The 22,970-nt window shown below is 37.0% G+C and overlaps 1 protein-coding gene across 3 annotated transcripts in view; it reads left to right on the forward strand.

Annotated features, from left to right (window-relative positions):
• The window catches only part of Diaph2 (diaphanous related formin 2), a 678,308-nt gene extending 656,714 nt beyond the window's left edge, over positions 1–21,594 (forward strand). For all 3 annotated transcript variants that reach the window (XM_021152792.2, XM_021152793.2, XM_029473659.1), the window contains one exon: positions 21,266–21,594. In XM_021152792.2, the coding sequence (XP_021008451.1) occupies positions 21,266–21,330 (65 nt within the window). In that variant the 3' untranslated portion in view covers positions 21,331–21,594. The remainder of the gene's footprint in view (positions 1–21,265) is intronic.
• Positions 21,595–22,970: the final 1,376 nt, after the last annotated feature.

Genomic DNA, 22,970 nt, shown 5'->3' on the forward strand with positions numbered 1-22,970 from the left:
AGCTGGATCTCATGGAGGCATTTCCTCAACTGAAGCTCCTTTCTCTGTGATAACTCCAGCTGTGTCAAGTTGACACAAAACTAGCCAGTACAGCTACCTTAAGGATAGGAATGTTTTATAACATCGAATACAGGATTTAGCTTCCTCCTCCTCCCTGCCCCTAACCACAGACAACCACATTTCTTTTTTCATTGCATATTCCAAGGACAAGAAATGTGGCTAAGGCGTGACTGGTACCATGGAGAAATCTAAGCAGATGAGCTATTCCAGAAGAGTTGAGTATCTGTGTGCCCAGCATGGATCATGGCTCTGCCCTACTTCCCAGTTTCTAACTTAGCCTCATAGCCATTTCTTCTATATTGTGATTCTTTTAAGTGAAGCACTTTTAGATGTCCCACAAGGTTTAGAACAAATCAGAAATTCATGTCCTAAATGTTTCGTTAGTCAGAATAATTAAGTTGATCAGTTCGGGGAGCAGTGGAAGCAAAATAATGGGGTCATTGAAGCAGTCAAGCTCTAATGGGAACCTGAGCTCATTCAGATATCAAATCTAATAATTGTTGTACACCTGTATGCACAGTCCCATTGAGCAAATTCACATTAAAGGCTTAGTGGAACAGTTTCAAGGCTGTGTTCCGAAGGGACTTGCTACTGTTTTCACAAGAAAGCACTGGATTTTTTTTTTTTTTTTTTGCAGTATGTTTTCTTGTGATGTGTTAACTAGCTAGTTCTCTGGGGTGGGGGTGTGTGGGTGTGGGTGCATGTTGGTGCTCTAGGCCTACCTGGGGAGCAAGAAGACGGATATTTGCTTTCCTAGGTACTGACTTTTTACCTTCAGACGATAGTAAAGATGATCTCAAGCACTTGCTACCTACAATGAACAGAGTGAATGCACTGAAGTCTTAGGAGGCAGGCAGAATATAGGCTTTGTTACCCTCAGCAAACTACTAGAAACCAGGATCATGCAGCCCCTTCTTTTGATAATATAGAATGCTATCAAGTAGTATTTTTTGTTACTGAAGAAGAAAATAGCAATTAGGCATTCTGTAGAAAGGCAAGGTTTCATTTCTCAGGTGTCACTATAGAGCAGGAAGAGCAAATTGACTGGCTTTGATTCTCCTACAAGATAACTAAGGAGAGTTGACAGACCTAAAAAAATATATTAAAGATCTAAAGAATGGAAAGATTAATTTAATTCTGCCCTATAATGACCGTTGAACTAACTGATCTCCGGCAGAACTCTCATATTGAAGGCTTCAACGCACAAAAGAAAATTTAAAAGATGTACTGGAGGCCCCAGGGAGTGGGGAGGTTTGATGGGGTGTGAGATGGGGGTGGGGTGGGGACATACTCGTGAAGACAGGGGGAGGAGGTATAGGATGTGGAACAGTCAAAGGGTGGACTAGGAGGGGGATAAAATCTCAAGTGTAAAAAATGATTAAATAATTTTTTTAAAGATGTACAGTATATCTTGGACAAGTATGGAAGACAGATATTGTTAGCTTTCTTTACTTGAAAAGGCAATCAAGCCTGAATTGACTTAACAAATGAATACTTCTCATGGGTGCACACACAGAGAAACTTAATTATTCAAATGAATGTGCATTCTCAAATTTATTTTTTTTTTACTCTCTCTGATGATAAACAAAACAATGTGTTCATTTTTGTATTCATGTATAATTTCCTTTTCCTCTTATATTCTGGCACGAAGAAACTGGGTGAAATGAAAGCTTTTGCTTTTGTAGAGTTTACAGTGAAAGGGGCAGGGGCTAGACCGGGAAAATTGTGATATAAACCTCAAGCCAAATCTTAAAAACAAGTCAGAATTTCTGGAGTAAGAAATGGAAGGAATGAAGGAAGGAAGATCCAATAAAAGGGGCCAATAACAGGAAACATACTATGTTCAAGGAAAAGCCAAATGTTCAGCAGCACTGGCGTACAGATACAAAACTAGGAAGTCAAGTAGGTAGTGTAAGGAGCCATTTCAGCATGTACTTACAGTAATGCATCAGACATGTCTTCATAGAATGAGTTTGTCCTGACAATGTGAAAGGTTGAGTAGAGGAAGGTAAGACCAAAGGCAGGAAAGATTTAATAAGAATATCATCTAGCAAGATGGCTCAGCGAGTAAAAAGACTTCTCACACAAGTCGGGCAGCTAGAACACATGCTACAAGAAGTGAACCAACCCCTGAATATTATCCTCTTATCTCCACATGTGAGCACATGTGCATGTATATAAACACACAATAAAAATAATAATGATAACTTAAGTTTTATTTTTAAAAGATGTATAGTTAATAGGAGATTTTTAAAAAACCTGTCGTGGAGTAGTTTTATGGGCTTAATAATGAGGAAACACATCCAAGAATATGTCAGGAGCTAGGAATGATATACACTTGTAGCACTTAGGAGGCTAAGTTGGGGGTAGTATGACTTCAAGGCCAATTTAGGCCATTTAACACCTTGTCTCAAAGAGAAAATGATTCTGTAATTACAAGTAAGTGTTTGCTGAGTAACTAGAGAGAGACCTTTATGATTATTTATTTGTATATTAATTTATTTTGTTCCTTGATGTAGGAAAGCTATATGAGTTTTCTAGGAATACTATAACAAAGTCCCACAAACAGTGTCATAAATAGTCAAAAAATGTACCATTTCATATTTCCGGATTATGGAAAACTGAGATCAAGGTATGATTCTAACTATGCTTCCCCAGAAAGTATTAGGAAAGGATCTTATTTGGGACTGTCTCCTAGTTCCTAGTGGTTTTATGAGTAGAAACATGGAATGGATTCTTTCCTTCATTCACAAAATGTATGTTATTCATTCACTTAATGTATGTTTGTTTCCAACTTGTTTTTTGCCATAATGATATGAATTGTATGGTTTAAGTCCAATGCCAATGATTTAATTTTTACTTTGAAACAAGATCTCACTATGCAGGCTAGACTGACCTTAACTCTTCTATGTAGCTGTATCTAACTTCAAGCTTAGTATGTACCCAAGGCTAGACTAGATGTCCTGATACTCCTGCCTTACCCTACACAGGTTGCTGTTGTGTACCACCCAGCTTGGGCTAGGATCTTCATTTATCTCATCTACCTCAGCAAAGAAGCAATCTTCTCAAAGTCATTGCATTTTTACATATAAGGATTTCATTAGTCAAAAAATGGAATGTAAAGGGAAACAATTCAACAAATGACATGGTCCAAATGTTCAAAGTAAGGAAACATGAAAGGGGGTAAATCAAATAGAAAAGAGGAAATAAGCCTAATTCTAATATTGAATGTTAGATAGCTTTGGTACAATCTGGAGAAATATTGAAAAACGATTAGAGCCTAAGAGATACAGAACTTAGGACCATTACCATGCAGGAGGAAGAATAGTTGAAGTTTTCCATTTAGATGGGTATACCCATGAAAAGTAACTCATGAAAAATACATAGCCTAAAACAGGAAAGGGCAAAGAATAAAACCCTCAGTATCATTTATACACAGGGAAGAAAAAAGGAACAGTAGTTTAAAACCATAGACTGATCAAAGGGCTAGTTTGAATAGGAAGGAGCAGTAATAAAATACAAGCTGAAAGAAGAGTTTTGTGCCAGGAGTAATTGTTAACAGTATCATGAGCTACAGAAAGGTCAAGGAAAATGAAAACTAAGAGAATATTAATATGTATTTAATATTTACATTAGGAATATAGTATGGATTCAAGATAAGCCTATTTTTAAATACAGCCATTGTAGAAATACCCCATATTTTGGTAGAATTATACCCTGTTTAAGAAATTTTCCTATACATTATATTTTATATATATGGAAATAGTTTTTTTCCTAGATAACTTACATTTTTGTAATCCATAAGAAAATGCTTGCTACAGAAGCATCTCTCCAGAAGTAATCCTGACACTATTAGAAGCAGTGGGTACAGATTTTGCCTTGGTCTTGAGATTTTGATATTTACAGTTATGGTTCTTTATATTACAAATAGGATAAAATAGAGCATCCCAGAATGAAACTGTAATGTGATTGGTCAGAAATGGAAGGAAGTCTTTTTCACTTCAATTCATTGTCTCTTTTTCTGTAGTCAACACTGGAACACTCTGGGCCCAACATGTCATTTTATACACTACTTCACAACTTAACCATACATATTATCCTGTTCTCTCAGTTCTCCTAAAGACACAAGGCTATCTCTAGGACCGGCTTACAATTAGACACACAGTAAAAGTCTATATCGAAAATATAACATTTGTAAACTATTTATTGTCCCACACAAATATGTGTATATGGAAACAAGTGACAATTTTATATATCTATAAATGCTCATAAAAGTTTTTCTCAGAAAAAGAGTCAAGGTGCATTTAATTCATGCCTGTTTTATATTGAGAGAGCTCATCAAGAGGTATTAGAGAAGCAGTTTGACCCATCCCAGTGCTGTCTTCTCATAAAGGTAGTACACAAAATGATAGTGAAGAATAGAAAGCTGCCTATAAAATAAAAGCTAAAGTGTTGGGTCAATGGTATATTTGTACTTTAGAGTCAAGAGGAAAGAAAGATAAATTAGAGCTCAAGGTTCAAGAAGATGATATTCTATTTTGGTTTTGAAAGGTGGATAAATTTTTATAGAAGGGAGGAAACTGCAGGGCACATACATGAAAATCTAACATGGATATCTAGCCATTTTTGTAAAACAATTATGAAGGCAACCTAACTAGATTCAGTGGGGAGAGTCCAAGACTGGTGAGGAATCAGATTGGGTGGAATGGGATTTGTGAACAAACAAATTAATTCACAAAATGCAAACTTACTAATTTCCCCTTGACATTTTCACTTCCACAGAGTTTAGTGCCAAATATATCACAGGTATATCTTAATCTCCTGGAGCTACTTCCTTTAGTGTGAATCTGTTCACTTTTATCCTCGTGTGTTTTATCTTGCAGTGAATTTTAATCTGTAAGAGCCCTCTGAAGTCCTTCTCAAAGTTAACTCGTAACAATTTCCTTTGCAGTTTTGTCCTTTTTTTCTTACCATTTCAAATTAAGGTTGAGCATGTTAGTCTTATTTCAAATCCACTGTGGCCTTTTGAGCTGGGGAGTACTGTCTCTTTGAGAACACTGCTCACAAAGGCAAGTTGGCAGATGTCTTGAAGGGAGGGAAACCTCGCTCTACTGATTAATCTGGCCAGTCCACTATTTCCCAGATTGTAGGAGTGATAAAAGAGATTGTGGAATCATTGTAGTTAGAATAGAAACCTTTGGTGGTCACAATAATTGACCTAAAATCATTTCTACTATATCATTATTTCAGTGATGAAAGATACAAAAAGAAATGTGAACTCGTTCTGGTGTAGTTAACAAGACTTAAAAATGGATAAAAAACAAAGACAACATTCTCTTTATGGTCTATAGATGCTATGCTTAATATTAGAAAGATGTGGCTTCTGACCTCATTATATATTTTCACCTCGTGTATATACAGAAAATCTGTGTACTATAATTAGTCTGGATGGAATCCTACTTTGTAAATTCAAGGCTTTCTGTTAGAATTTGGGATCTATCTATACATGTGTGCCAATTTCAGCTGGAAATGGTGTTGGACATGTCAGGCACAATGACTTGAAGTAACTGATTTTGCTTTAAGAAAATATCACCTCTTTTCCAGTCATAAAAGATATAAGTGTAAGTTGTTATATTCATTGCTTCTGCTTGCTCCCCAACCTTCTCCAGTCTGGCTTCTGCTCGCCTTATTTCATTGAAATCGCTCTCATTAAGGTCTCTAATGACCTCCATATTTCTACATCTGAGAGTTTTCTGTCTTTATTTTACTGCATCTTTCTATAGTATATGATGTTATTGCTTATTCCATTTTTCAGACTCTGCTCACTTGCTTTGTGTAGCGCGCACTTACATTCTGTGCCTCTCTGAATATTGACTGTCTATATTGTTCAAGGATTCTTCTCTCAAATATCAGTAATTCTCAGGATCCAACCAGCAAGTCGTAAATCTCAGTCTGTGAACTTTCCTGTGTGATGGCTTTACTTACCATCCCTCCAATGAATCTCTCAAATTGTTCTTAACTCTGGCCAGGCTTTACCCTGAACTTAAGTTGTACAGTACTTAGTGGCCTGCTGGTCACCTTTACCCAAATATTTTGAAGGAATCTTCAGCTTGACAAAAACCAAGATGAAGTCATCACCTTTTCCTTGAAAGCAGTTCCTTCTGCTTCAAGTCCTATCTTAGTTTGTAGAGCCACCATTCCCACATATGTATAAAACTAGGACATTTCAAGTTATCATTTATTTCTCTATCCAGCATGTCCAATTGATCCCTAATCCTTGTCTTCTCTTCTCCTAAATTAGTCTACCACAGGATCCTCAAATGATACTATATATTACAAAACTACTCCCTATTGTATATCTGAAATTCAAGAGCCTTAAAAGTGTCACATAAGATGGAGTCATCATTTGACCATACTCTTGTTGTTGTTGTTGTTGTTATTGTTTTTAATCACTACTGGCTGTCTTGTAGATCCTGTATCTATTTATTCATATAGCCATTTCACATCCTGATTGCTGTCTCACTCCCAGTCTCCCCTTCCCACATCCCCCTCTCCTTCTCTTCTGGAAGATTGATATCACCCCTCCCCTGCTGACCTCCTACCCTGGTACATCTCTGCAGGGCTAGCCACATCCTCTCCCACTGAAGCCAGACAGAAGAGCCCAATTAGGGGAACAAATCCACAGACAGGCAACAGATTTAGGGAACAGCCCCAACTCCAGTTGTTGGGGGACCCACGTGAAGACCTAGCCTCACATCTGCTACATATGAGTTTGGGGTGGGGAGGGGAAGATCCAGCCCATATAGGTTCTTTTTTTGGTGGTTCAAACTCTTAGAGCCTCAAGTGTTCAGGTTAGTTGATTCTGTTTATCTTCCTGTGAAGTTCCTATCCCCTCCAAGGCCCTCAATCCTTCTCCCTACTCTCCCATAAGAGGTCCAGCTCTGTCCAATATTTGCTGTGAGTCTCTGTGGCTATTTCCGTCAGCTGCTGGGTGATCTCAGAGGAGGGCTATGCTAGGCTCCTGTCTGCAAACATAACAGAGTATCATTAATAGTGTCAGGAATTGGTGCTCACCCATGGGATGTATCTAAATTTGGGCTAGTTATTGGTTGATCTCACTCTATGATCCATCTTTGTTGCCACATTTCTTGTAGACTAAACAAATTGTGGGTCAAAAGTTTTGTGGGTGGGTTGGTACCATTGTTTCTGTACTGGGAGTCCTGCCTAGGTACTGGAAGTGGCTACTTCAGGTTCCATATCCCCACTGCCAGGAGTTTCAGCTAGAGTTGCCTCAAGTATCATTGCTTGGGCCTTCTTTCTTGTTTAGCTTCTTTGGGTCTGTAGAGTATATCCACTTATCAGTGAGTATATACCATGCATGTGCTTTTGGACCTGGGATACCTCACTCAGGATATTTTCTAGTTCCATCCATTTGCCTGAAAACTACATGATGTCCTTCTTTATAATCACTGAGTAGTATTCCATGAACTACTTTTTCTTTATCCATTCATTGGTGGAGGGACATCTAGATTGTTTTCAGCTTCTGGTTATTGTAAATAAGACTGCTATGAACATAAGTGCCCTTTTGGTATGGTGAAGCCATACCACATTTTTATGTATATGCCCAGGAATGGTGTAGATGGGTCTTCAGATAGAACAATTCACAATTTTCTGAGAAAACACCAGATTTCCAGAGTGGTTGTACAAGTTTGCACTCACATCAGCAATGTAGGAATGTCCCCCTTGCTCCACATCCTCACCAGCTGAGTTTGTGATCTTAGCCATTCTGGTAGGTATAAGATGAAATCTCAGAATCATTTTAATTTGTATTTCCCTAATGACTTAGGATAGTGAACATTTCTTTAAATGCTTCTTGTCCATTAGAGATTCCTACGTTGAGAATTCTCTGTTTAGCTCTGTACCCATTTTAAGTGAGGTTTTTTTTTGGGGGGGGGGTGTTGTGTCTGTCTTCTTGAGTTCTTCATATATTTTAGAGATTAGTCCTTAGGCATAGGTATGGTCAATGAATTTTACTATCTTTGTATATATATATATATATATATATATATATATATATACCCCAGTTGAGTGAAAACATCTTCAGGCAGAAGGTTGAGACTCATTTTAATATCTAGATACAATATAGTCATTGAGTTATCAACTTGACTCAATAAGAACTACATAGGAGTGTAGAGAGGAAGCCTTAACACATCTCATGAGACTATTTTTTTAACCAATCTTCAAACACTATATCATAGCTGCCAAAGAAGACACTGTCACATTTATCACTCTAAATTAGTAGCACAATGCAAGGCACACAGCCACTCATGTGCATGTTTTTGTATAGCAAGTGATATGTACAACATGGGAATAGACTCTACTTATAAAAGCAAGTCCCTCCCCATCCCTTTTCTAGTGATTAGACTACTCTGAAAAGCAAATTAAAGGTCAAGAGGTTGCCTGGTAAAACTGATCTCCCAGGAGTGAGGGAAAATGAGTGACCAGTTTTTGCTAGATGGAAAAGCCAGGCTGGAATCTCTAGGAATAATCTCTTTTTACCCTTAGGGACAAATCTGTCAAGACAACTGGAACCCTAAATAAAAGAAGTAATAGAAAGCAGTCTGACAACATTTCTATACACACTGGATGACAATAAAAATAAATAGTTATAAAAGATTTCCATTGCTTCCCAAGGGCATAAAAATACCCGAATCCATCATGACTTGTGAAATAAATAAAAAGTCAGAACTTTGGTAAATTCTGTTTCCTTGCCAGATCTTTGTTAAGTGCTTGTTATAAAAACAAACATAAAGTATTAAGGTAAAAAAGACTTTTTTTTAATAAACATTTGTTTGCAACCTTTCTCATTTTCCCAAAAGTGGACTTTAAAGTGTGTAAAATCTGTCTGCTGGAATCCTTGGAATTTGACTCTTGTAATGGCATGGATTAGAAACACGAGCTTTTATTCTTTACCAAGTATGATCATGGCCCATTTCCATTATTTAGTCATTGTAACTATACTGGTAAGTAGATAGCTAATATTAATTATTATTTTCATGGTTGAAAAGAGGAATATAAATGAGGGAACAGAAGAATAAAGGTATAAACCCAGATGGTCATACTCTGAGAATTTGACCTATCTGAAACACTTAGCTGTGGATAGCCATTATAAGTAGAGATGGTTTCTCCTTTGATTGTTGTTGATTGATGTGTGCACGTGAGCATCCCTGTGTAAATGTGAGTGTGTATTCACTCACAGGTATATTGTACATGCATGCATTTCAGATTTATTAAAATGTCAATGTGGAGCAGGTATGAATTTATCTCATTCTGTCCCTTTAATCCCCTATAGTATTAGTGTTATTATATCCATTTTAAGATGAGGAAATTGGTATTAATAAAGCTTTTTTTATTTAAGTGTGAGGGGGGGCGTATTAGAAAATTGTGTCTTGTGTATGTACTAATACTTTTGAAGACAACTGCATATATTTTTTAGCTTTGCATACTCCATTGTCCTATCAGTACAAGTGGTTTACAAGAGAATAATGCTGTTTTTCCTTGGTAACTTCACCTGTACTTCACAGGTAGTCTAGATTGCTTCCTGTAGCTATGATAAAACATGATGACCAAAAACAACTTAGGAGAGGAGAGTGATGATTTCGTCTTACAGTTATAGTCCAGCACTAAGGGAAGTGTGAGCAGTAACTTCAGCAAGGCAACAGCCTGAATCAGAAATCATGGAGGAATGCTGCTTACTGGCTTGCTTTCTTTATATAGTCCAGGCCCCTCTGCCTAGGGATGGTACTGCCCACAGTGTACCAGGTCCCCCTCCATCAATTAGATATCTTCAAAAATGTCCCACAGACATCCATGGGGGCCAATCTGGAGGCAACTCCTCTCTTCCCAGATGTGTCAAGTTGGTAAACAAAGTTAGCTATCACAACAGGATACCTTCTTAAAAATGGGTCAGCATCATTTACCATCTATGGAAAGACTCCTTCTATTTGGTTTTGTTCTGTTATTTTTGATTTTTGTCTTTAAGTTTAGCAAAATTTTTGTAACTGATTTTTTTACTTTATTTATTCTTCTCTCATATATTACACGCTGACCAGAGTTTCCCCTCCCTCCTTTTCTCCCAGTCTCTCCCCCACATCTACTTCTCCTCCATTTCCCTTCAGAAAAGACAGGCCTTTCATGGAGAGCAAATCAGGCACATCTAGTTGCAATAAGGTTTGGCAACTCCTCTCATATCAAGGCTGGACCAGGCAACCCAATAGAAGGAAAAAGTCCCAAAACATGCGAAAGAATCAGAGACAGCCCCTACTCTCACTGTTAGGAGTCCCACAAGAAGAACAAGCTACACATCCATAATATTCCTAATTCTTGGTTCAGTCGCTGTGAACCCCTATGGGTTCAGGTGAATTGATTGGGGGTGGGGTTGTTCTTGTGTCCTTAATACCTCTGACTCCTACAATCCTTAGTTGCCCTCTTCAGGAGGATTCCCCAACCTCCACCTAATGAGTCTTTCTTGTTTGAATTAGTCATTTCTTTTGATATCTCCCGTGATTTCATCAGTGAGATAAAGCTGCCTGCAGGTAACATTATGGTATACCTCCCTATCTCTTAAGCCTTTTGCAATCTTCGTGCAGACAGTCTTTTGGTGAGTCACTGTTTAAAACCTAAAATTTTACATGATAGAATCTAAGATATGTGATATATATTTATAATTGATAACTGTGTGAAAACAAATTTGTTTAGCCTCTAAAATTTGTGGTTTCTATTGGAGAATATTCTGAATTCTTAAAGTAAAACAGTATGTGATTCATAGCTAAAAATAGAATTGTACTTCCTATCTAGGTTTCATCCCTAATTTAATAAATTATTCGTGGTAAATATCGAAATGTCATGTATTAAGGAAAGATACGCAAAATAAAAATCATTGCCTGGGCATGCCACTCCCTTGAAAGCCTAAAAGAAAAATCATGATCCCACTATTGAGAGGTTATTGCTGATTTTGTTGGTGCATGTCCTTTCAAAAACTTCTTAGAATTATAAATTGTATGTTCTCACTAAGAGGAGTATGACATATTCTTTGGTAAATTGTATTTCTCACTTAAAAATGTGGACTGCTTTCTCTCTAGCATTATATGCATCTACAAGATAATTTAGGCTGCCCGCAGAGTATCTCACTATATTTAAGTTGCATACTGTATTGGATTTCATGATGACCTACAAGCTACACTGAGTATAAACAGGGTCTTAGAGAACATTTGAAAGAACAGCCTTTTGTGTTTTTACCTGTTCTTGATCAGATGATGTTCCAGTAGACATAAAATGATTCACTGAAGCCAGGCAGTGGTGGCACACGCGTTTAATCCCAGTACTTGGGAGGCAGAGGCAGAGGCAGGCGGATTTCTGAGTTCGAGGACAACCTGGTCTACAGAGTGAGTTCCAGGACATTTAGGGATACAAAGAGAAACCCTATCTTGAAAAAAAAAAAAAAAAAAAAAGATTCACTGAGACTCTTCCAAAAGAAGAGTTAGGATCCATTTTTATTCTCTTAAAGTCTTGGCCTGGTGCTCAGGTTGGGCATGGGTTGCATTAGACACTAAAATTATAAAGGGTTTTTTGTGAATATGAAATTGAGATCCTGTGTGCTAACTCTCACAATTGTTCATACTTAAAACAACTGCTGACTGGCTTTTACCTTAAGGGACAGTTTATATTTTAAAAACAATGGCACTAGCAGCTGCTGAAGTGTCTGTAATATTAACCACACAGGTTGCCTTTGTCCACACAACTGGTTAAGTAATTAAGCCCAGGCTAGCATGGGGATCATAATTGATATGAACACCTGTTTATAAGCTCTTGCATTGTAAACTGTAGGTTAAGCATCTTCTCAAAATCATAGGCATGTCTATGTTACTATTATATGGTCTTTTGGGAAACAGACACATTATGTAAGAGGAAGGACTGACATTGCTGCCTTACTACAGAACACAGGTTATTTACTCCCCTCCACACCAACCACACAGGGCCTACTTAAGCTAGAGAGTTGGACTGAGTACTATGAAACCTCCATCGTCAGCTAGAAAATGGGAATCCAAACCAAAAAGATAGCTTGCTCGTGTTAAAAACAAAAAGACTAGATATGTAGCCTTAAAGCGATTCAGAAACAAAATCAAATGACAGGTGAATGTATTCTAGGTCAGCGTATCAGCAATGAAGCTCGGGCAGATCACAAACAACTGCAACAAGGAATGACAGACGACTGTCCATCATATGATCAAAGTTATAGAAATGGCTGATGGCAAGTATTTTTAGTCACAGGGATCTATGCCACCCAGGAAGTAAAAAGTCACACACATGACAGGTGATAGTAATAAACCCCTGGAGCCCCAGTGCCATTTAGCAGCTAGTTTATTCAGCAGTGAACCAAGTGGTTACTCAGCCTCTCACCCTGTGGAGCACTCTGGCCCAGGTCATTGTAATCTTCGCCTTGATCATCCCTTGTACTGTCACTCTGGATACTGCTATGTAGGCTTCAACAATTTCTCTAGATGACTTCAGAGAACCCCGTTTCTGCTGACCCCACCCCAAGTAGGACTGCTACCTTCTGTGTAATTCTTCAAAAATTGTTTCTAAGAAACAGAATTTCAATGAAAAGAACTTCCTTGTGGAAAGAACTATTATTGTATCTCAGTCCTTACAGCTACAAATACAAACAGTTCCTTTTCTTTTATTATGTCATTTTATTCTTTGCTTGGGGAGGGGGAGTTAAGATGTGTTAGTTATTCTGATTTATTCATTCTCTTTGTGTCCCTCCCAATAGGAAAATTTGCATAACTGAATGGTCTGCCTTGAAGCCTGCACCGCATTTAAAATGATGTAGATGCTAAAAGAACCACATAATTAATTTAATGCTATTGTTCTTGGTGCAATCACACCCTAGTAATGTATAAGGTTTCCTGTTATGTACCTGGTGGATAGATTATGGAGTAACAATTTGTAGACAGATGAAAGGAAAGAAGTCTTTCCTTGTATCCCTGGCAAAGATGTATGCCCGCTATGTAAGCAGCACAGCTGATGGTGAATTTGAGCCAGGCTCAGGCACTGATTCATTGCTAGCTATTGGATGATGACTTCATTAGCCGTTTTTAAGAAACTGCTGCATAGAAGCCACTATGGTAGACACCCTGAATAGCCGTGTTACATTTTGAATGATAGCCACTATTGATGCTACTTGAGATTCACTTAAAGGATTTTTTCCAAAACTTTTCCTATTATATTCTAATATTCTTATTTTATGTGTTAGTATTTTCTAGATATACAAATGTCTTCCTTAGACTTTCTTCCTCACACAAAGAAAATTTCACTTGGTCCTAATTCTGTTCTTTAGTAGAGAAGTAAATATAATGCATGACTAATGTAAAAATCCAAAGATATATTTAAAAAAATATCTATTCACTAGCTGAGACATAGAGTCCAAAGATAATCAATAACAAGGTCAGTGGCACTTGAAATACTGAATAGTATACTGATTTTCTTCTATTTGCACCAAATTTTTCTAAGATACTTGGAAATATCCCAATTATCAATTACGTAAATGGCAGCCATTTAAAACACCAACAAATTGAGTGTATATTATAAAAGCACTGTATTTTTAATAGATGAAAGTAAGAATTACATAGGTCATACATTTGTAGCTTAATATGGATTAAGATTTAATGCCTTAAAGTAATATTTTTGTACTATGTGATTTTCCTTTTATCATGTATTTCTATCTTCCTAAAGTTACTGTAATTGAGTTTGTTTGATAATGTACACTTATATTACTATAAGACTTGGTAGTTTGTAAAATATGAAGTTCATAATAGAGATAGAGAGTAGAGTTCCTACCTGGCAGGGAGGATAAGAAGAAACTGAAATAGAGAAAAGTGATTTAATCTCAGTACTGCAGTTTTATAAAATATAATTTGTTTTTCCCCTAGCACAGCAGAGTTTCATGCTGATAACAAGCTACTGAATTAATAAATCCATTGCAACTATTGAGACTTTTCCTTTAATAACATAACGAATGCTGAGCATTAAGAAAAGGAAAGACATTCTTTGTACAGATGTTACCTCTAGCAGATCTATATCCCTAAACATAGAAAAACTACCAACATCATACTCTCAGCAATATCAATGTAAAAATAATTTGTGCATCTCAATTAGAATACTGTGTTTTCCACATAAAAGCATGCTGTTTCTCAGAATGCATTTGCTTATTTTCAAATTGGAAAGGCTTTTAGGGGTCTATTTTGTTATCATTACATGTGTTTAACTCCAATTATAGTTAATGGGAGTTGTGTGTCTGTAGTCACAGTAGCCTCTGAACTATTCGAACATTATTGCTTTCCATTACCATCATCATTAAAATAACTTTCCACTCTTCTGCCAACCTGAACTACCACAGTAATCTAGGTTTCTGTTTTCTTTGCATGGATTTATTTGCATGTAATGGAGAATATGGATTACACAATTTGTCCTGTGTCTAGCTTTAAAACCACTGTACTATCATTGAAATTAGAGTAGGTAGGGCTAGAACTCTTTAATTGTTGAGTGAAGAGGGAATTGATTGGCTCCTGCACATGCATTTTTACATAACATCCTATGGATATAATTCCACTGGAGTAAAGCACATCAATACAGTATGATAACTGAGATCTGGTAGATGGCCACACTTTGAAACATACTACAAAATATGAGACCATGAGGGTCACAAACTGGAAATACTAGGCATTATCAATGCGTAACAAAACTGAACATTTAATTGCAGTTACTCACACTTTTGACAGTGCCAAAACAACAACACTGTCTGGGTAAAATTGATGATGCCCTTTTGGATACTTCTAGACTCTGCTCTATTTCCCAAAGCAAAGTGGCCAAGCCATCAGAAAAACTGATCAGAAGACAGAGGAAAGGTACCTGTTAAATTTTCAAGAAAATGAGAAGCCTGAAAATTCCTAAAAGCATTATCAAAGAGGTTGAGAATTCATCACATGTCAGAGGTAAAACACTTGCCTAGCATACATGAGGCCCAGTGTTCCATCCCTGAAAGCATACACAGATATACATACACAGACACACAGATGGATTAGCACCATAACACTCACACTTGGATCCTGTGTTATCACTGAGTAACCTTAGGATTCACTGGTTTTGTTTACTGACTGAGTTCTATTACTTTTGAGTTTCTTTATAACAACTACATGTCCAGTGCTGAAATGTGCCGCAGAAATAGGTGTGTGGGGGGGGGGGGGGGGTTGGTGTGTGTATGTATATGTGTATGTTTTAGGGAAATAAACCCAGAGCTTTGTACATGCATGTTTAAAATTAAAATATAAATGATGGAGGTTTAGCTGCAGCAGGCACTAAAACGTATCATAAAGCTCATATCCATAATCCTAGAATTGAAGAGACAGAAGCCAGGGATTATAATTTCACACTGACCTTGGGCTACACAGGAAGAACATGCCTGCCAAATGATAATTATAATAACAATAATAATAATAATGAAGGGAGAGGTAATTATGAGGCTCCAGTAATGAAATGAAAAGTCATTTATATAAAAATTCAGAATAATACTGATATCAAAATAATAGAAACTTTGGTATTTCTTAATATATGATAAAGGAGACATCATGAATGAGTATAGTAATTGATGATTCAAGAAATTGTGATGGAATAGTATGTGCCCTTTAGGAAAAATAAAACAAGAAAATAGTGTGGAAGTTTATCTGGCACTGTGAAACAAAATCAATTGAAGATAATTTTAATAATTAAATGTGAATGGGTTAAACTTTAAAGACTACAAAGAGTCAAGATTGTATGCTTATCAAATGTCTGGATATTAGCTACATGTTTATTAAACAAATGTCTATTAGAGAAGGCTGAGAATAAAAGTACATATAAAAATACAAATGCTCATAGATTTAGTTTCATAAAAATAGTAAAAAAAAAAAAAAAAGAAAAGAAAAAGAAAAAGAAAACCGTACAGTCCTAAAAATCTATAAAAATCTATAACAGGCAAACAACAAACTACGGAAAATACATATCACATATATTTTAGTCAGTTTCTGTCTTAAGTATATCTTGTGCAAAATCAAACAGTACAACAAACAGCCAGAGGACAAGGCCAGCATTCAATGTAGAATAAATAGATGGTAATATATGGGAAGTTCCACCTCACTAGTATTTGGAAAAATACAAAAGGAATGAATCATATGTCAATTTTTCATTTTTTATATTAGCACGTTTTAAAAAATTATTACCCAAAGAGAAAAGACAGAGAAATTCATGTACTGTCAATGGTATTTAAGTTAATGCAACTATTCTCTAACACCATTTGGGGTTATTCCTGCATACCTTATTAATTCCTGTCCTATGCAAGGCATGCATATGGATAGAACTACAGCATTCATATGGATATAACTGGAGCATACATATGGATGTAACCATAAGGATGGTCATTTCTTTTTTTTAACTTTTTATTAGGTATTTTCCTCATTTACATTTCCAATGTTATCCCAAAAGTCCTCCATACCCTCCCACCCACTCCCCTACTACCCACTCCCACTTTTTGGCCCTGGCATTCCCCTGTACTAGGGCATATAAAGTTTGCAAGTCCAATGGGCCTCTCTTTCCAGTGATGGCCTACTAGGCCATCTTTTGATACATATACAGCTAGAGTCAAGAGCTCCGGGGTACTGGTTAGTTCATAATGTTGTTGTACCTACAGGGTTGCAGATCTCTTTAGCTCCTTGGATACTTTCTCTACCAAGGATGGTCATTTCTACATTGTTATTATAGTAAAATATTGGGAGCAGTTTATATATTGTTTAAGAGAGAATGACTAGTAAATCATTATATATTTGCATAATAAAAATAAATATATGGACATTAAAATCATGCTTTCAGTGTTATATTCTAGACATTTAATAACAGAAAACTTCTACAAGAGGAGGATAGAACACCATATTGCACATCTAGTTTTAGCTCAATATTTTTTTTAAATTTTTTATTAGGTATTTTCTTCATTTACATTTCCAATGCTATCCCAAAAGTCCCCCATACCCTCCCCCCACACCCCTTCCCACCCACTCTCACTTCTTGGCCCTGGCATTCCCCTGTACTGAGGCATATAAAGTTTGCAAGACCAATGGGCCTCTCTTTCCACTGATGGCTGACTAGGCCATCTTCTGATTCATATGCAGCTAGAGACACGAGCTCGGGGGGTACTGGTTAGTTCATAATGTTGCTCCACCTATAGGGCTGCAGACCCCTTTAGCTCCTTGGGTACTTTCTCTAGCTCCTCCATTGGGGGCCCCGTGTTCCATCCTATAGATGACTGTGAGCATCCACTTCTGTGTTTGCTAGGCCCCGGCATAGCCTCACAAGAGACAGCTATATCTGGGTCCTTTCAGCAAAATCTTGCTAGTGTATGCACATGCTTTCATTGTGTATGCACATGCTTTCAGTATTATATTCTAGACATTTAATAACAGAAAACTTCTACAAGAGGAGGAAAGAACATCATATTGCACATCTAGTTTTAGCTCAATATTTTCTAAAGACATTATTCTTTAGAGAACAACAGAGGGAGGCCACACTATGAGAGGAAGAAGTAATCATAGATTTAGTCTCAACTTGACCATCTCATGTAGTTTGCAAGATACAGCCTTTGGCATATACTTTATGAGGGTTATTGCCTGTACTCCCCCAGGTTGCATACTATAGAACTGACACTTTTAGTCTGACTTATGCCTCTTTATTTTAGGCTGTGTCTTATCTGTATTTAGTCTTTGGTCATTTTACTTGACATTTAAAAGAACAACAAAATTAATTATGTAAGTTTAGGTATAAACCTAAAACATAATGACATTTGTGTGTTTTCTATGTTTATGTGTTATGTACATCATTGATAAATGAATGATTATTTGAGTGGATTCAGTACATGTACCTTAATGTTTTAATCCATTTACTAAAATATTCAACAAGATTTAGAGATGGCTGCCACATGCCCTTGTGCTTAGAGAAGGCATGGATCATCTTATTATTATGAGAAGGACAGCCTTGCCATTAGTTTGAACTGGGTAGCGTGATAGAACTTGGGAACTATGTTACAGCCAAGACATATACTTCAGTTCTAATTTGCTGACAGATTTGAAAGCTTTTCTGAAGACTATCTACCTCTATAGCATGCATCTTCATAAAAGTATAGTCTTCTCTTCAATACCATTCTTGAATGATTTCAATCTCCATAGTCGTGTCAAAATCTTACCTACACATAGACTTTAGGTATAGGCCTAAAACATAATAACACGTCTTTCACAAATAAGGGAAAATCAGCTTGGGTTTGCTTACCAAATTCTGGTGGACTTAGAAATGAACTTGATTCTAAGTAGGTCTTATCAAGACATCAAATCATATAGTACACTACCCACTTCCTCTACCTTTTTTCCAAAAAACTGCCATCAATTTTGCAATCACCTCATTTAGTCTCTTACCTCTGACAGAAATAATATCTAATGGTTGTTCTATTCCTATAAATGTGATGCTGATCTATGAGGTCTGTTATTATTGAATACCATAAGTATAAAAGTTGTGTTTCAAATAATCCGTTCGGTGGTATTTCAATCCCTTGTTCAAATATGAAGTCACTTTTGAGCATGAGAAATTGTGAGGAATTACCATCACTAGATTATTAGCCATTAGAATATGAATACAGATGGAAAATCTATGTATGCATATGAAAATATAGAAGTATGTATGAGTGTGTGTTGGGGTGTGTACTTTATGAGATCCATTTAATTCCACTTAGGGCTTAATCCTTAGAACTTCATGGTACAAATATACATTTTATGGCAAAATTGTATTTATCATAAATATAAATAACTGGAAATTAATTTTAAACATGTAGATCAGCAATTGTTGCCATTGTTCCTAATGGCTTTTTGTTAATAAACAAGGTTGTAGGTTGACATTTCAAAAATATAACAGGCGACCTTTGCAGAAATGCTTCTCCATGTAATTATCTTATTAAGTTGGGAACCTAATAGGTTCCCAAGGGGGATCAAAGGGATAGAAAATAAAATCTAAAGTAGTTCACTTTTTCTGTCTGCCATAAAGCTGGGTTTGGGACGTGAACCAATGTTTATGGCACTTTCCAAAAGCTTTAAATGTCCTTTAGTCAGTTTGCTTTGACTCAAAGGAATTTTCTCAAACCAAATGCCAACCATAAGTTGCAAATTGATATGAATCCTCACATCCTGCCATTTAACACAGTAAGGCTGCAAATTTGGAGGGGATCCACTAGGTGTTTTGTGATGTTATGGAATACCAGAGACATTCCTGGAGGGAAGCACAGATAGATACCTGTTGACTTTAGTTTCTGAGATTCCCCAGTGTACTAGCTTCTTTCTCTGAGCTGGCACGAGCCTCTGGGATTGCCGCCATCATTCTACATTCTCCTATCAGAGAATAACACTGATGTTTTAATGCTTACAATGCAAAGGGAAGTATTTGATTGTAGCTTAAGTTTTAACTGTTCTCTAAGAAGTCTCAAACTAATCTGTATGCAAACCTGTGCCATCTTAGTAATAAGCCCTTTATCCAGGAATGTTATCTTCACATTTTTAGCTGAATTGTGATCCATATCACAAATTAAATAATGGATTTTTTAATGGTATCTTCAAAAGGATACCCAAATAATCCATCACTCAGATGTATCTCCAAGTACAGAAAGCCTCTTAATTTCTCACCTTTCTGTAATATTATTGCATTCTGAACCATTGAGAATACTTTAAGCTTCTGTCTAGTTTGCTTAGTGCACTCACAAGGTGGTGGTAATGAGGTCAAGGTTATGGGAGCAAGAATGTTCTGCTGTGTATAAACCACAGACTACTGGAATTGGTCAAGAGATGATAGCACAACCTAGAAAGGCATCATGACAAAACCTCAGCACTTCTCAGTCCAGTCTCCCCATGGAGAGACAGGATATACTAGTGGGCTATCATCATCTGAGGGAGGAAATGAATAGCAGCTTGGGAGGCTCCAACATCTACTTCTGAACAAAGCAGGCCTGACATTTAGGCATTAACTTTGCATTATAATCTCCCATCATACCATTGATTTGCTATGTAACCTTCATCACTAAAGCAGAGATAATAGGATAGAATGAAATGAGCTTACCTCCCGGGGATGTTGTGTGAATTAGCAAATTAACTAGTGTAAAGTGTTAGCATTTATGTAAGTGCTGGTGGTTGTCATTATTTCTGGGGACCAGTCTCATTCTAAATAGAGAATCTAAGTATATTATGCTTTTGCCAGGAAGAGATTTTCAGCCACATCAATTGCATTTAAGCCGAGCATAAAACAGAGGTGATAATAATATAGTAGTGATCATCACAGCACCGAGCTGGAAGCCTTTTCCCTGTTAGAGCTAAAACTATTTTCAGCAACTTTCAATGCTTTTAAACTTTGCTTTCCAAGCTTTGTGCCAACAGTCATCTCTACAGTGATTATTCTTCCAGTGATGGGTAGGGGGAATGGGACCAAGAATAGGTCCCATTCATTATTCATTGCCGTAATGACTATATAATGTATTGAATTTGTTTACATCATACAATCAGGCAAACTCAGTAGCTGCTTTGATTGCCATATATTGCAATCATTGGGTTTTTGTTGTTTTGTTTTATTATTTTTAAACTCTTTTTTTCTTTTCTTTTTTCCTCCACTCTACACACACTGGTGTCCTTTAAGGGTAACCAACATACAAATTGAAAACTCATGGGGAATTGGAGAGCTTTTCAACAAAAGGCACTGCCCATAGATCTTTTCAATTTAACATCTTTACCAAGGAATTTTGTTGTCACCTGTTTATCTCCAAGGAGTCTGTGCTTGAGAGAATTCTTCCATTTCTTTTGTCACTCTGCCTCTGCTTACCAAGAAAAGTCATTTATTGCTGATTGCAGAACTCTTGAACCCAGCCTGGCAGCTGCTGTGTAAACGCCTCAGATCCAGGCTCTTTGCAGTTTATTTCCATATTCATTTGAAGTGATTTTTCAAGACTGTTTGGAAACCTCTCTCGACCTGACACTGTGCAATAGTCAGGATCTAAAGCTCACCTTTTTTTTTCTGTCTTCTTCTCTTTGTCTTACAGATAACAGACGGCCCCCTCTGGAAAGATCACGCTCTCGCCACAATGGAGCCATGTCATCCAAGTGATTCCTGAGGCCAGGGAGAATGGAGACATTTAAGAAAACAAAACCATCCATTTTGAAAGGAACAAATATACACTTAAGAGTTGGAGTGGAAAGAAATGCGTTTCCACAAAGGTCAAGCTGATCTGGGTGAAGGGAAGTGTATTGGTAGTTACTGCAAGTACACTAATCTGAACTCTGATGTCATGATTAGGAAACATTTGTTCCTCTCTAAAGATGCACATAACTTGTCATTGTGTGTAAGGACCTGATTGTGAAGATCAAAGTAGGAAAAAAAAAAAAACATGGAAGAATCCTAAGGCTTCTACCAACATTCCAGTCTGTCAAACAGTTTAAAACTGAAATTCTAGGTCAGACCTACCCACCCCATACCCCCCCAAATAGACAAAGGGCAGGGGAAAGATAGACAGGAAGAATTTCTATTGTCTAGTTTCAGCTCATCTTATGTATATAGTGTAAAGTCTAGGAGAATAGGCGCATTAATGATTGTAAAGGAGCAAATATCACACTCAGAAAGAGAAGCCCAACTCAAGGTATTTAGAACCCAACTCAAGTGAAAGCTAATGGATTCTTCTATGTGGCAGAAATTAATCTTACCATTACTCTAATGTTTCAGTACAGTGTCACAGGCACTTAGCATTGCTGAAAATAAACCAAAGTTTAACAGAATCCACTAGATTTCATTTTTATTTAAGATGTATTTAAGAAGTCTCCACAGACTTATAGAAATTTTTTATATAACTATTTTTGAGAAAAGTGTAGACTTTCATGTATATGCTAGGGATGAGCCTGAAATTCTCTTGCCTTTATTTAGATTTTAGAGGAAAATATTGATTTCTACTTCTTCCATTACTTCATTCTCCCTTTACCCCCTTAGAGGTAGGGAACAGAACTACAGAAGAGTGTAGAGGGAGGAAAGTGACATTTTAAATGCAGGAGGCAGTAGGAAACTTTTGAAAGTTCAATTGGTTGGTCTCTAGTTCTACCCCATTTCCCACTCCACTCTGGTAGTGAAAAAGCAATTCTCTCTCCCTCCTGCCCTCCCTTTTACCCTCCCTCTCTGCCTTCCTCCCTCCTTCCCTACTTCACTCTCTTCCTCTCCCTCCCTCCATTCCTTCCTCTCCTTCCCTCCCCTGTCCCTCCTTCCCTCCCTACCTTTCCCTATGTCCCTCCCCAGCATGTGTGTGTGTGTGTGTATGTATCTCTTACTGAAATAACCCATACCCAACTCTCTGTCATCATCATACTTACTTACCTTATATTATTAACACATTTCAGTGATACTGCCAAAACAACGCTAACAGACAAAGAAGCTCGGCATTGTTTTAAATATGTGAGAGAGCAGAAGTTATACTTAACTTGTCTATTCTCCTACAATGTGCATTTGTAATAATTGGTGTGACTTCTCTGGAGTGTAATTTCAAGACTAATTCATGCAGATGATTGTGATTGCTGTAAAAGATTGCTTGTATGTATATTTCTTATGTAGATAATTCTATTTCTATTCTGCCAAAGCACATTATAGACATTTAGAGAAAAGAACAAATAACTGGCTTGACAAGCCACCTTCTGAGACAAAGTAAACAAGTGACCAGTAGCTCATTGACTCTTTCTACAGATATAAAGTAATTTAAATGGTTGCCT

Source organism: Mus caroli, chromosome X (genome assembly GCF_900094665.2).
Source record: "Mus caroli chromosome X, CAROLI_EIJ_v1.1, whole genome shotgun sequence".
In the NCBI taxonomy this organism is placed as follows: domain Eukaryota; kingdom Metazoa; phylum Chordata; class Mammalia; order Rodentia; family Muridae; genus Mus; species Mus caroli.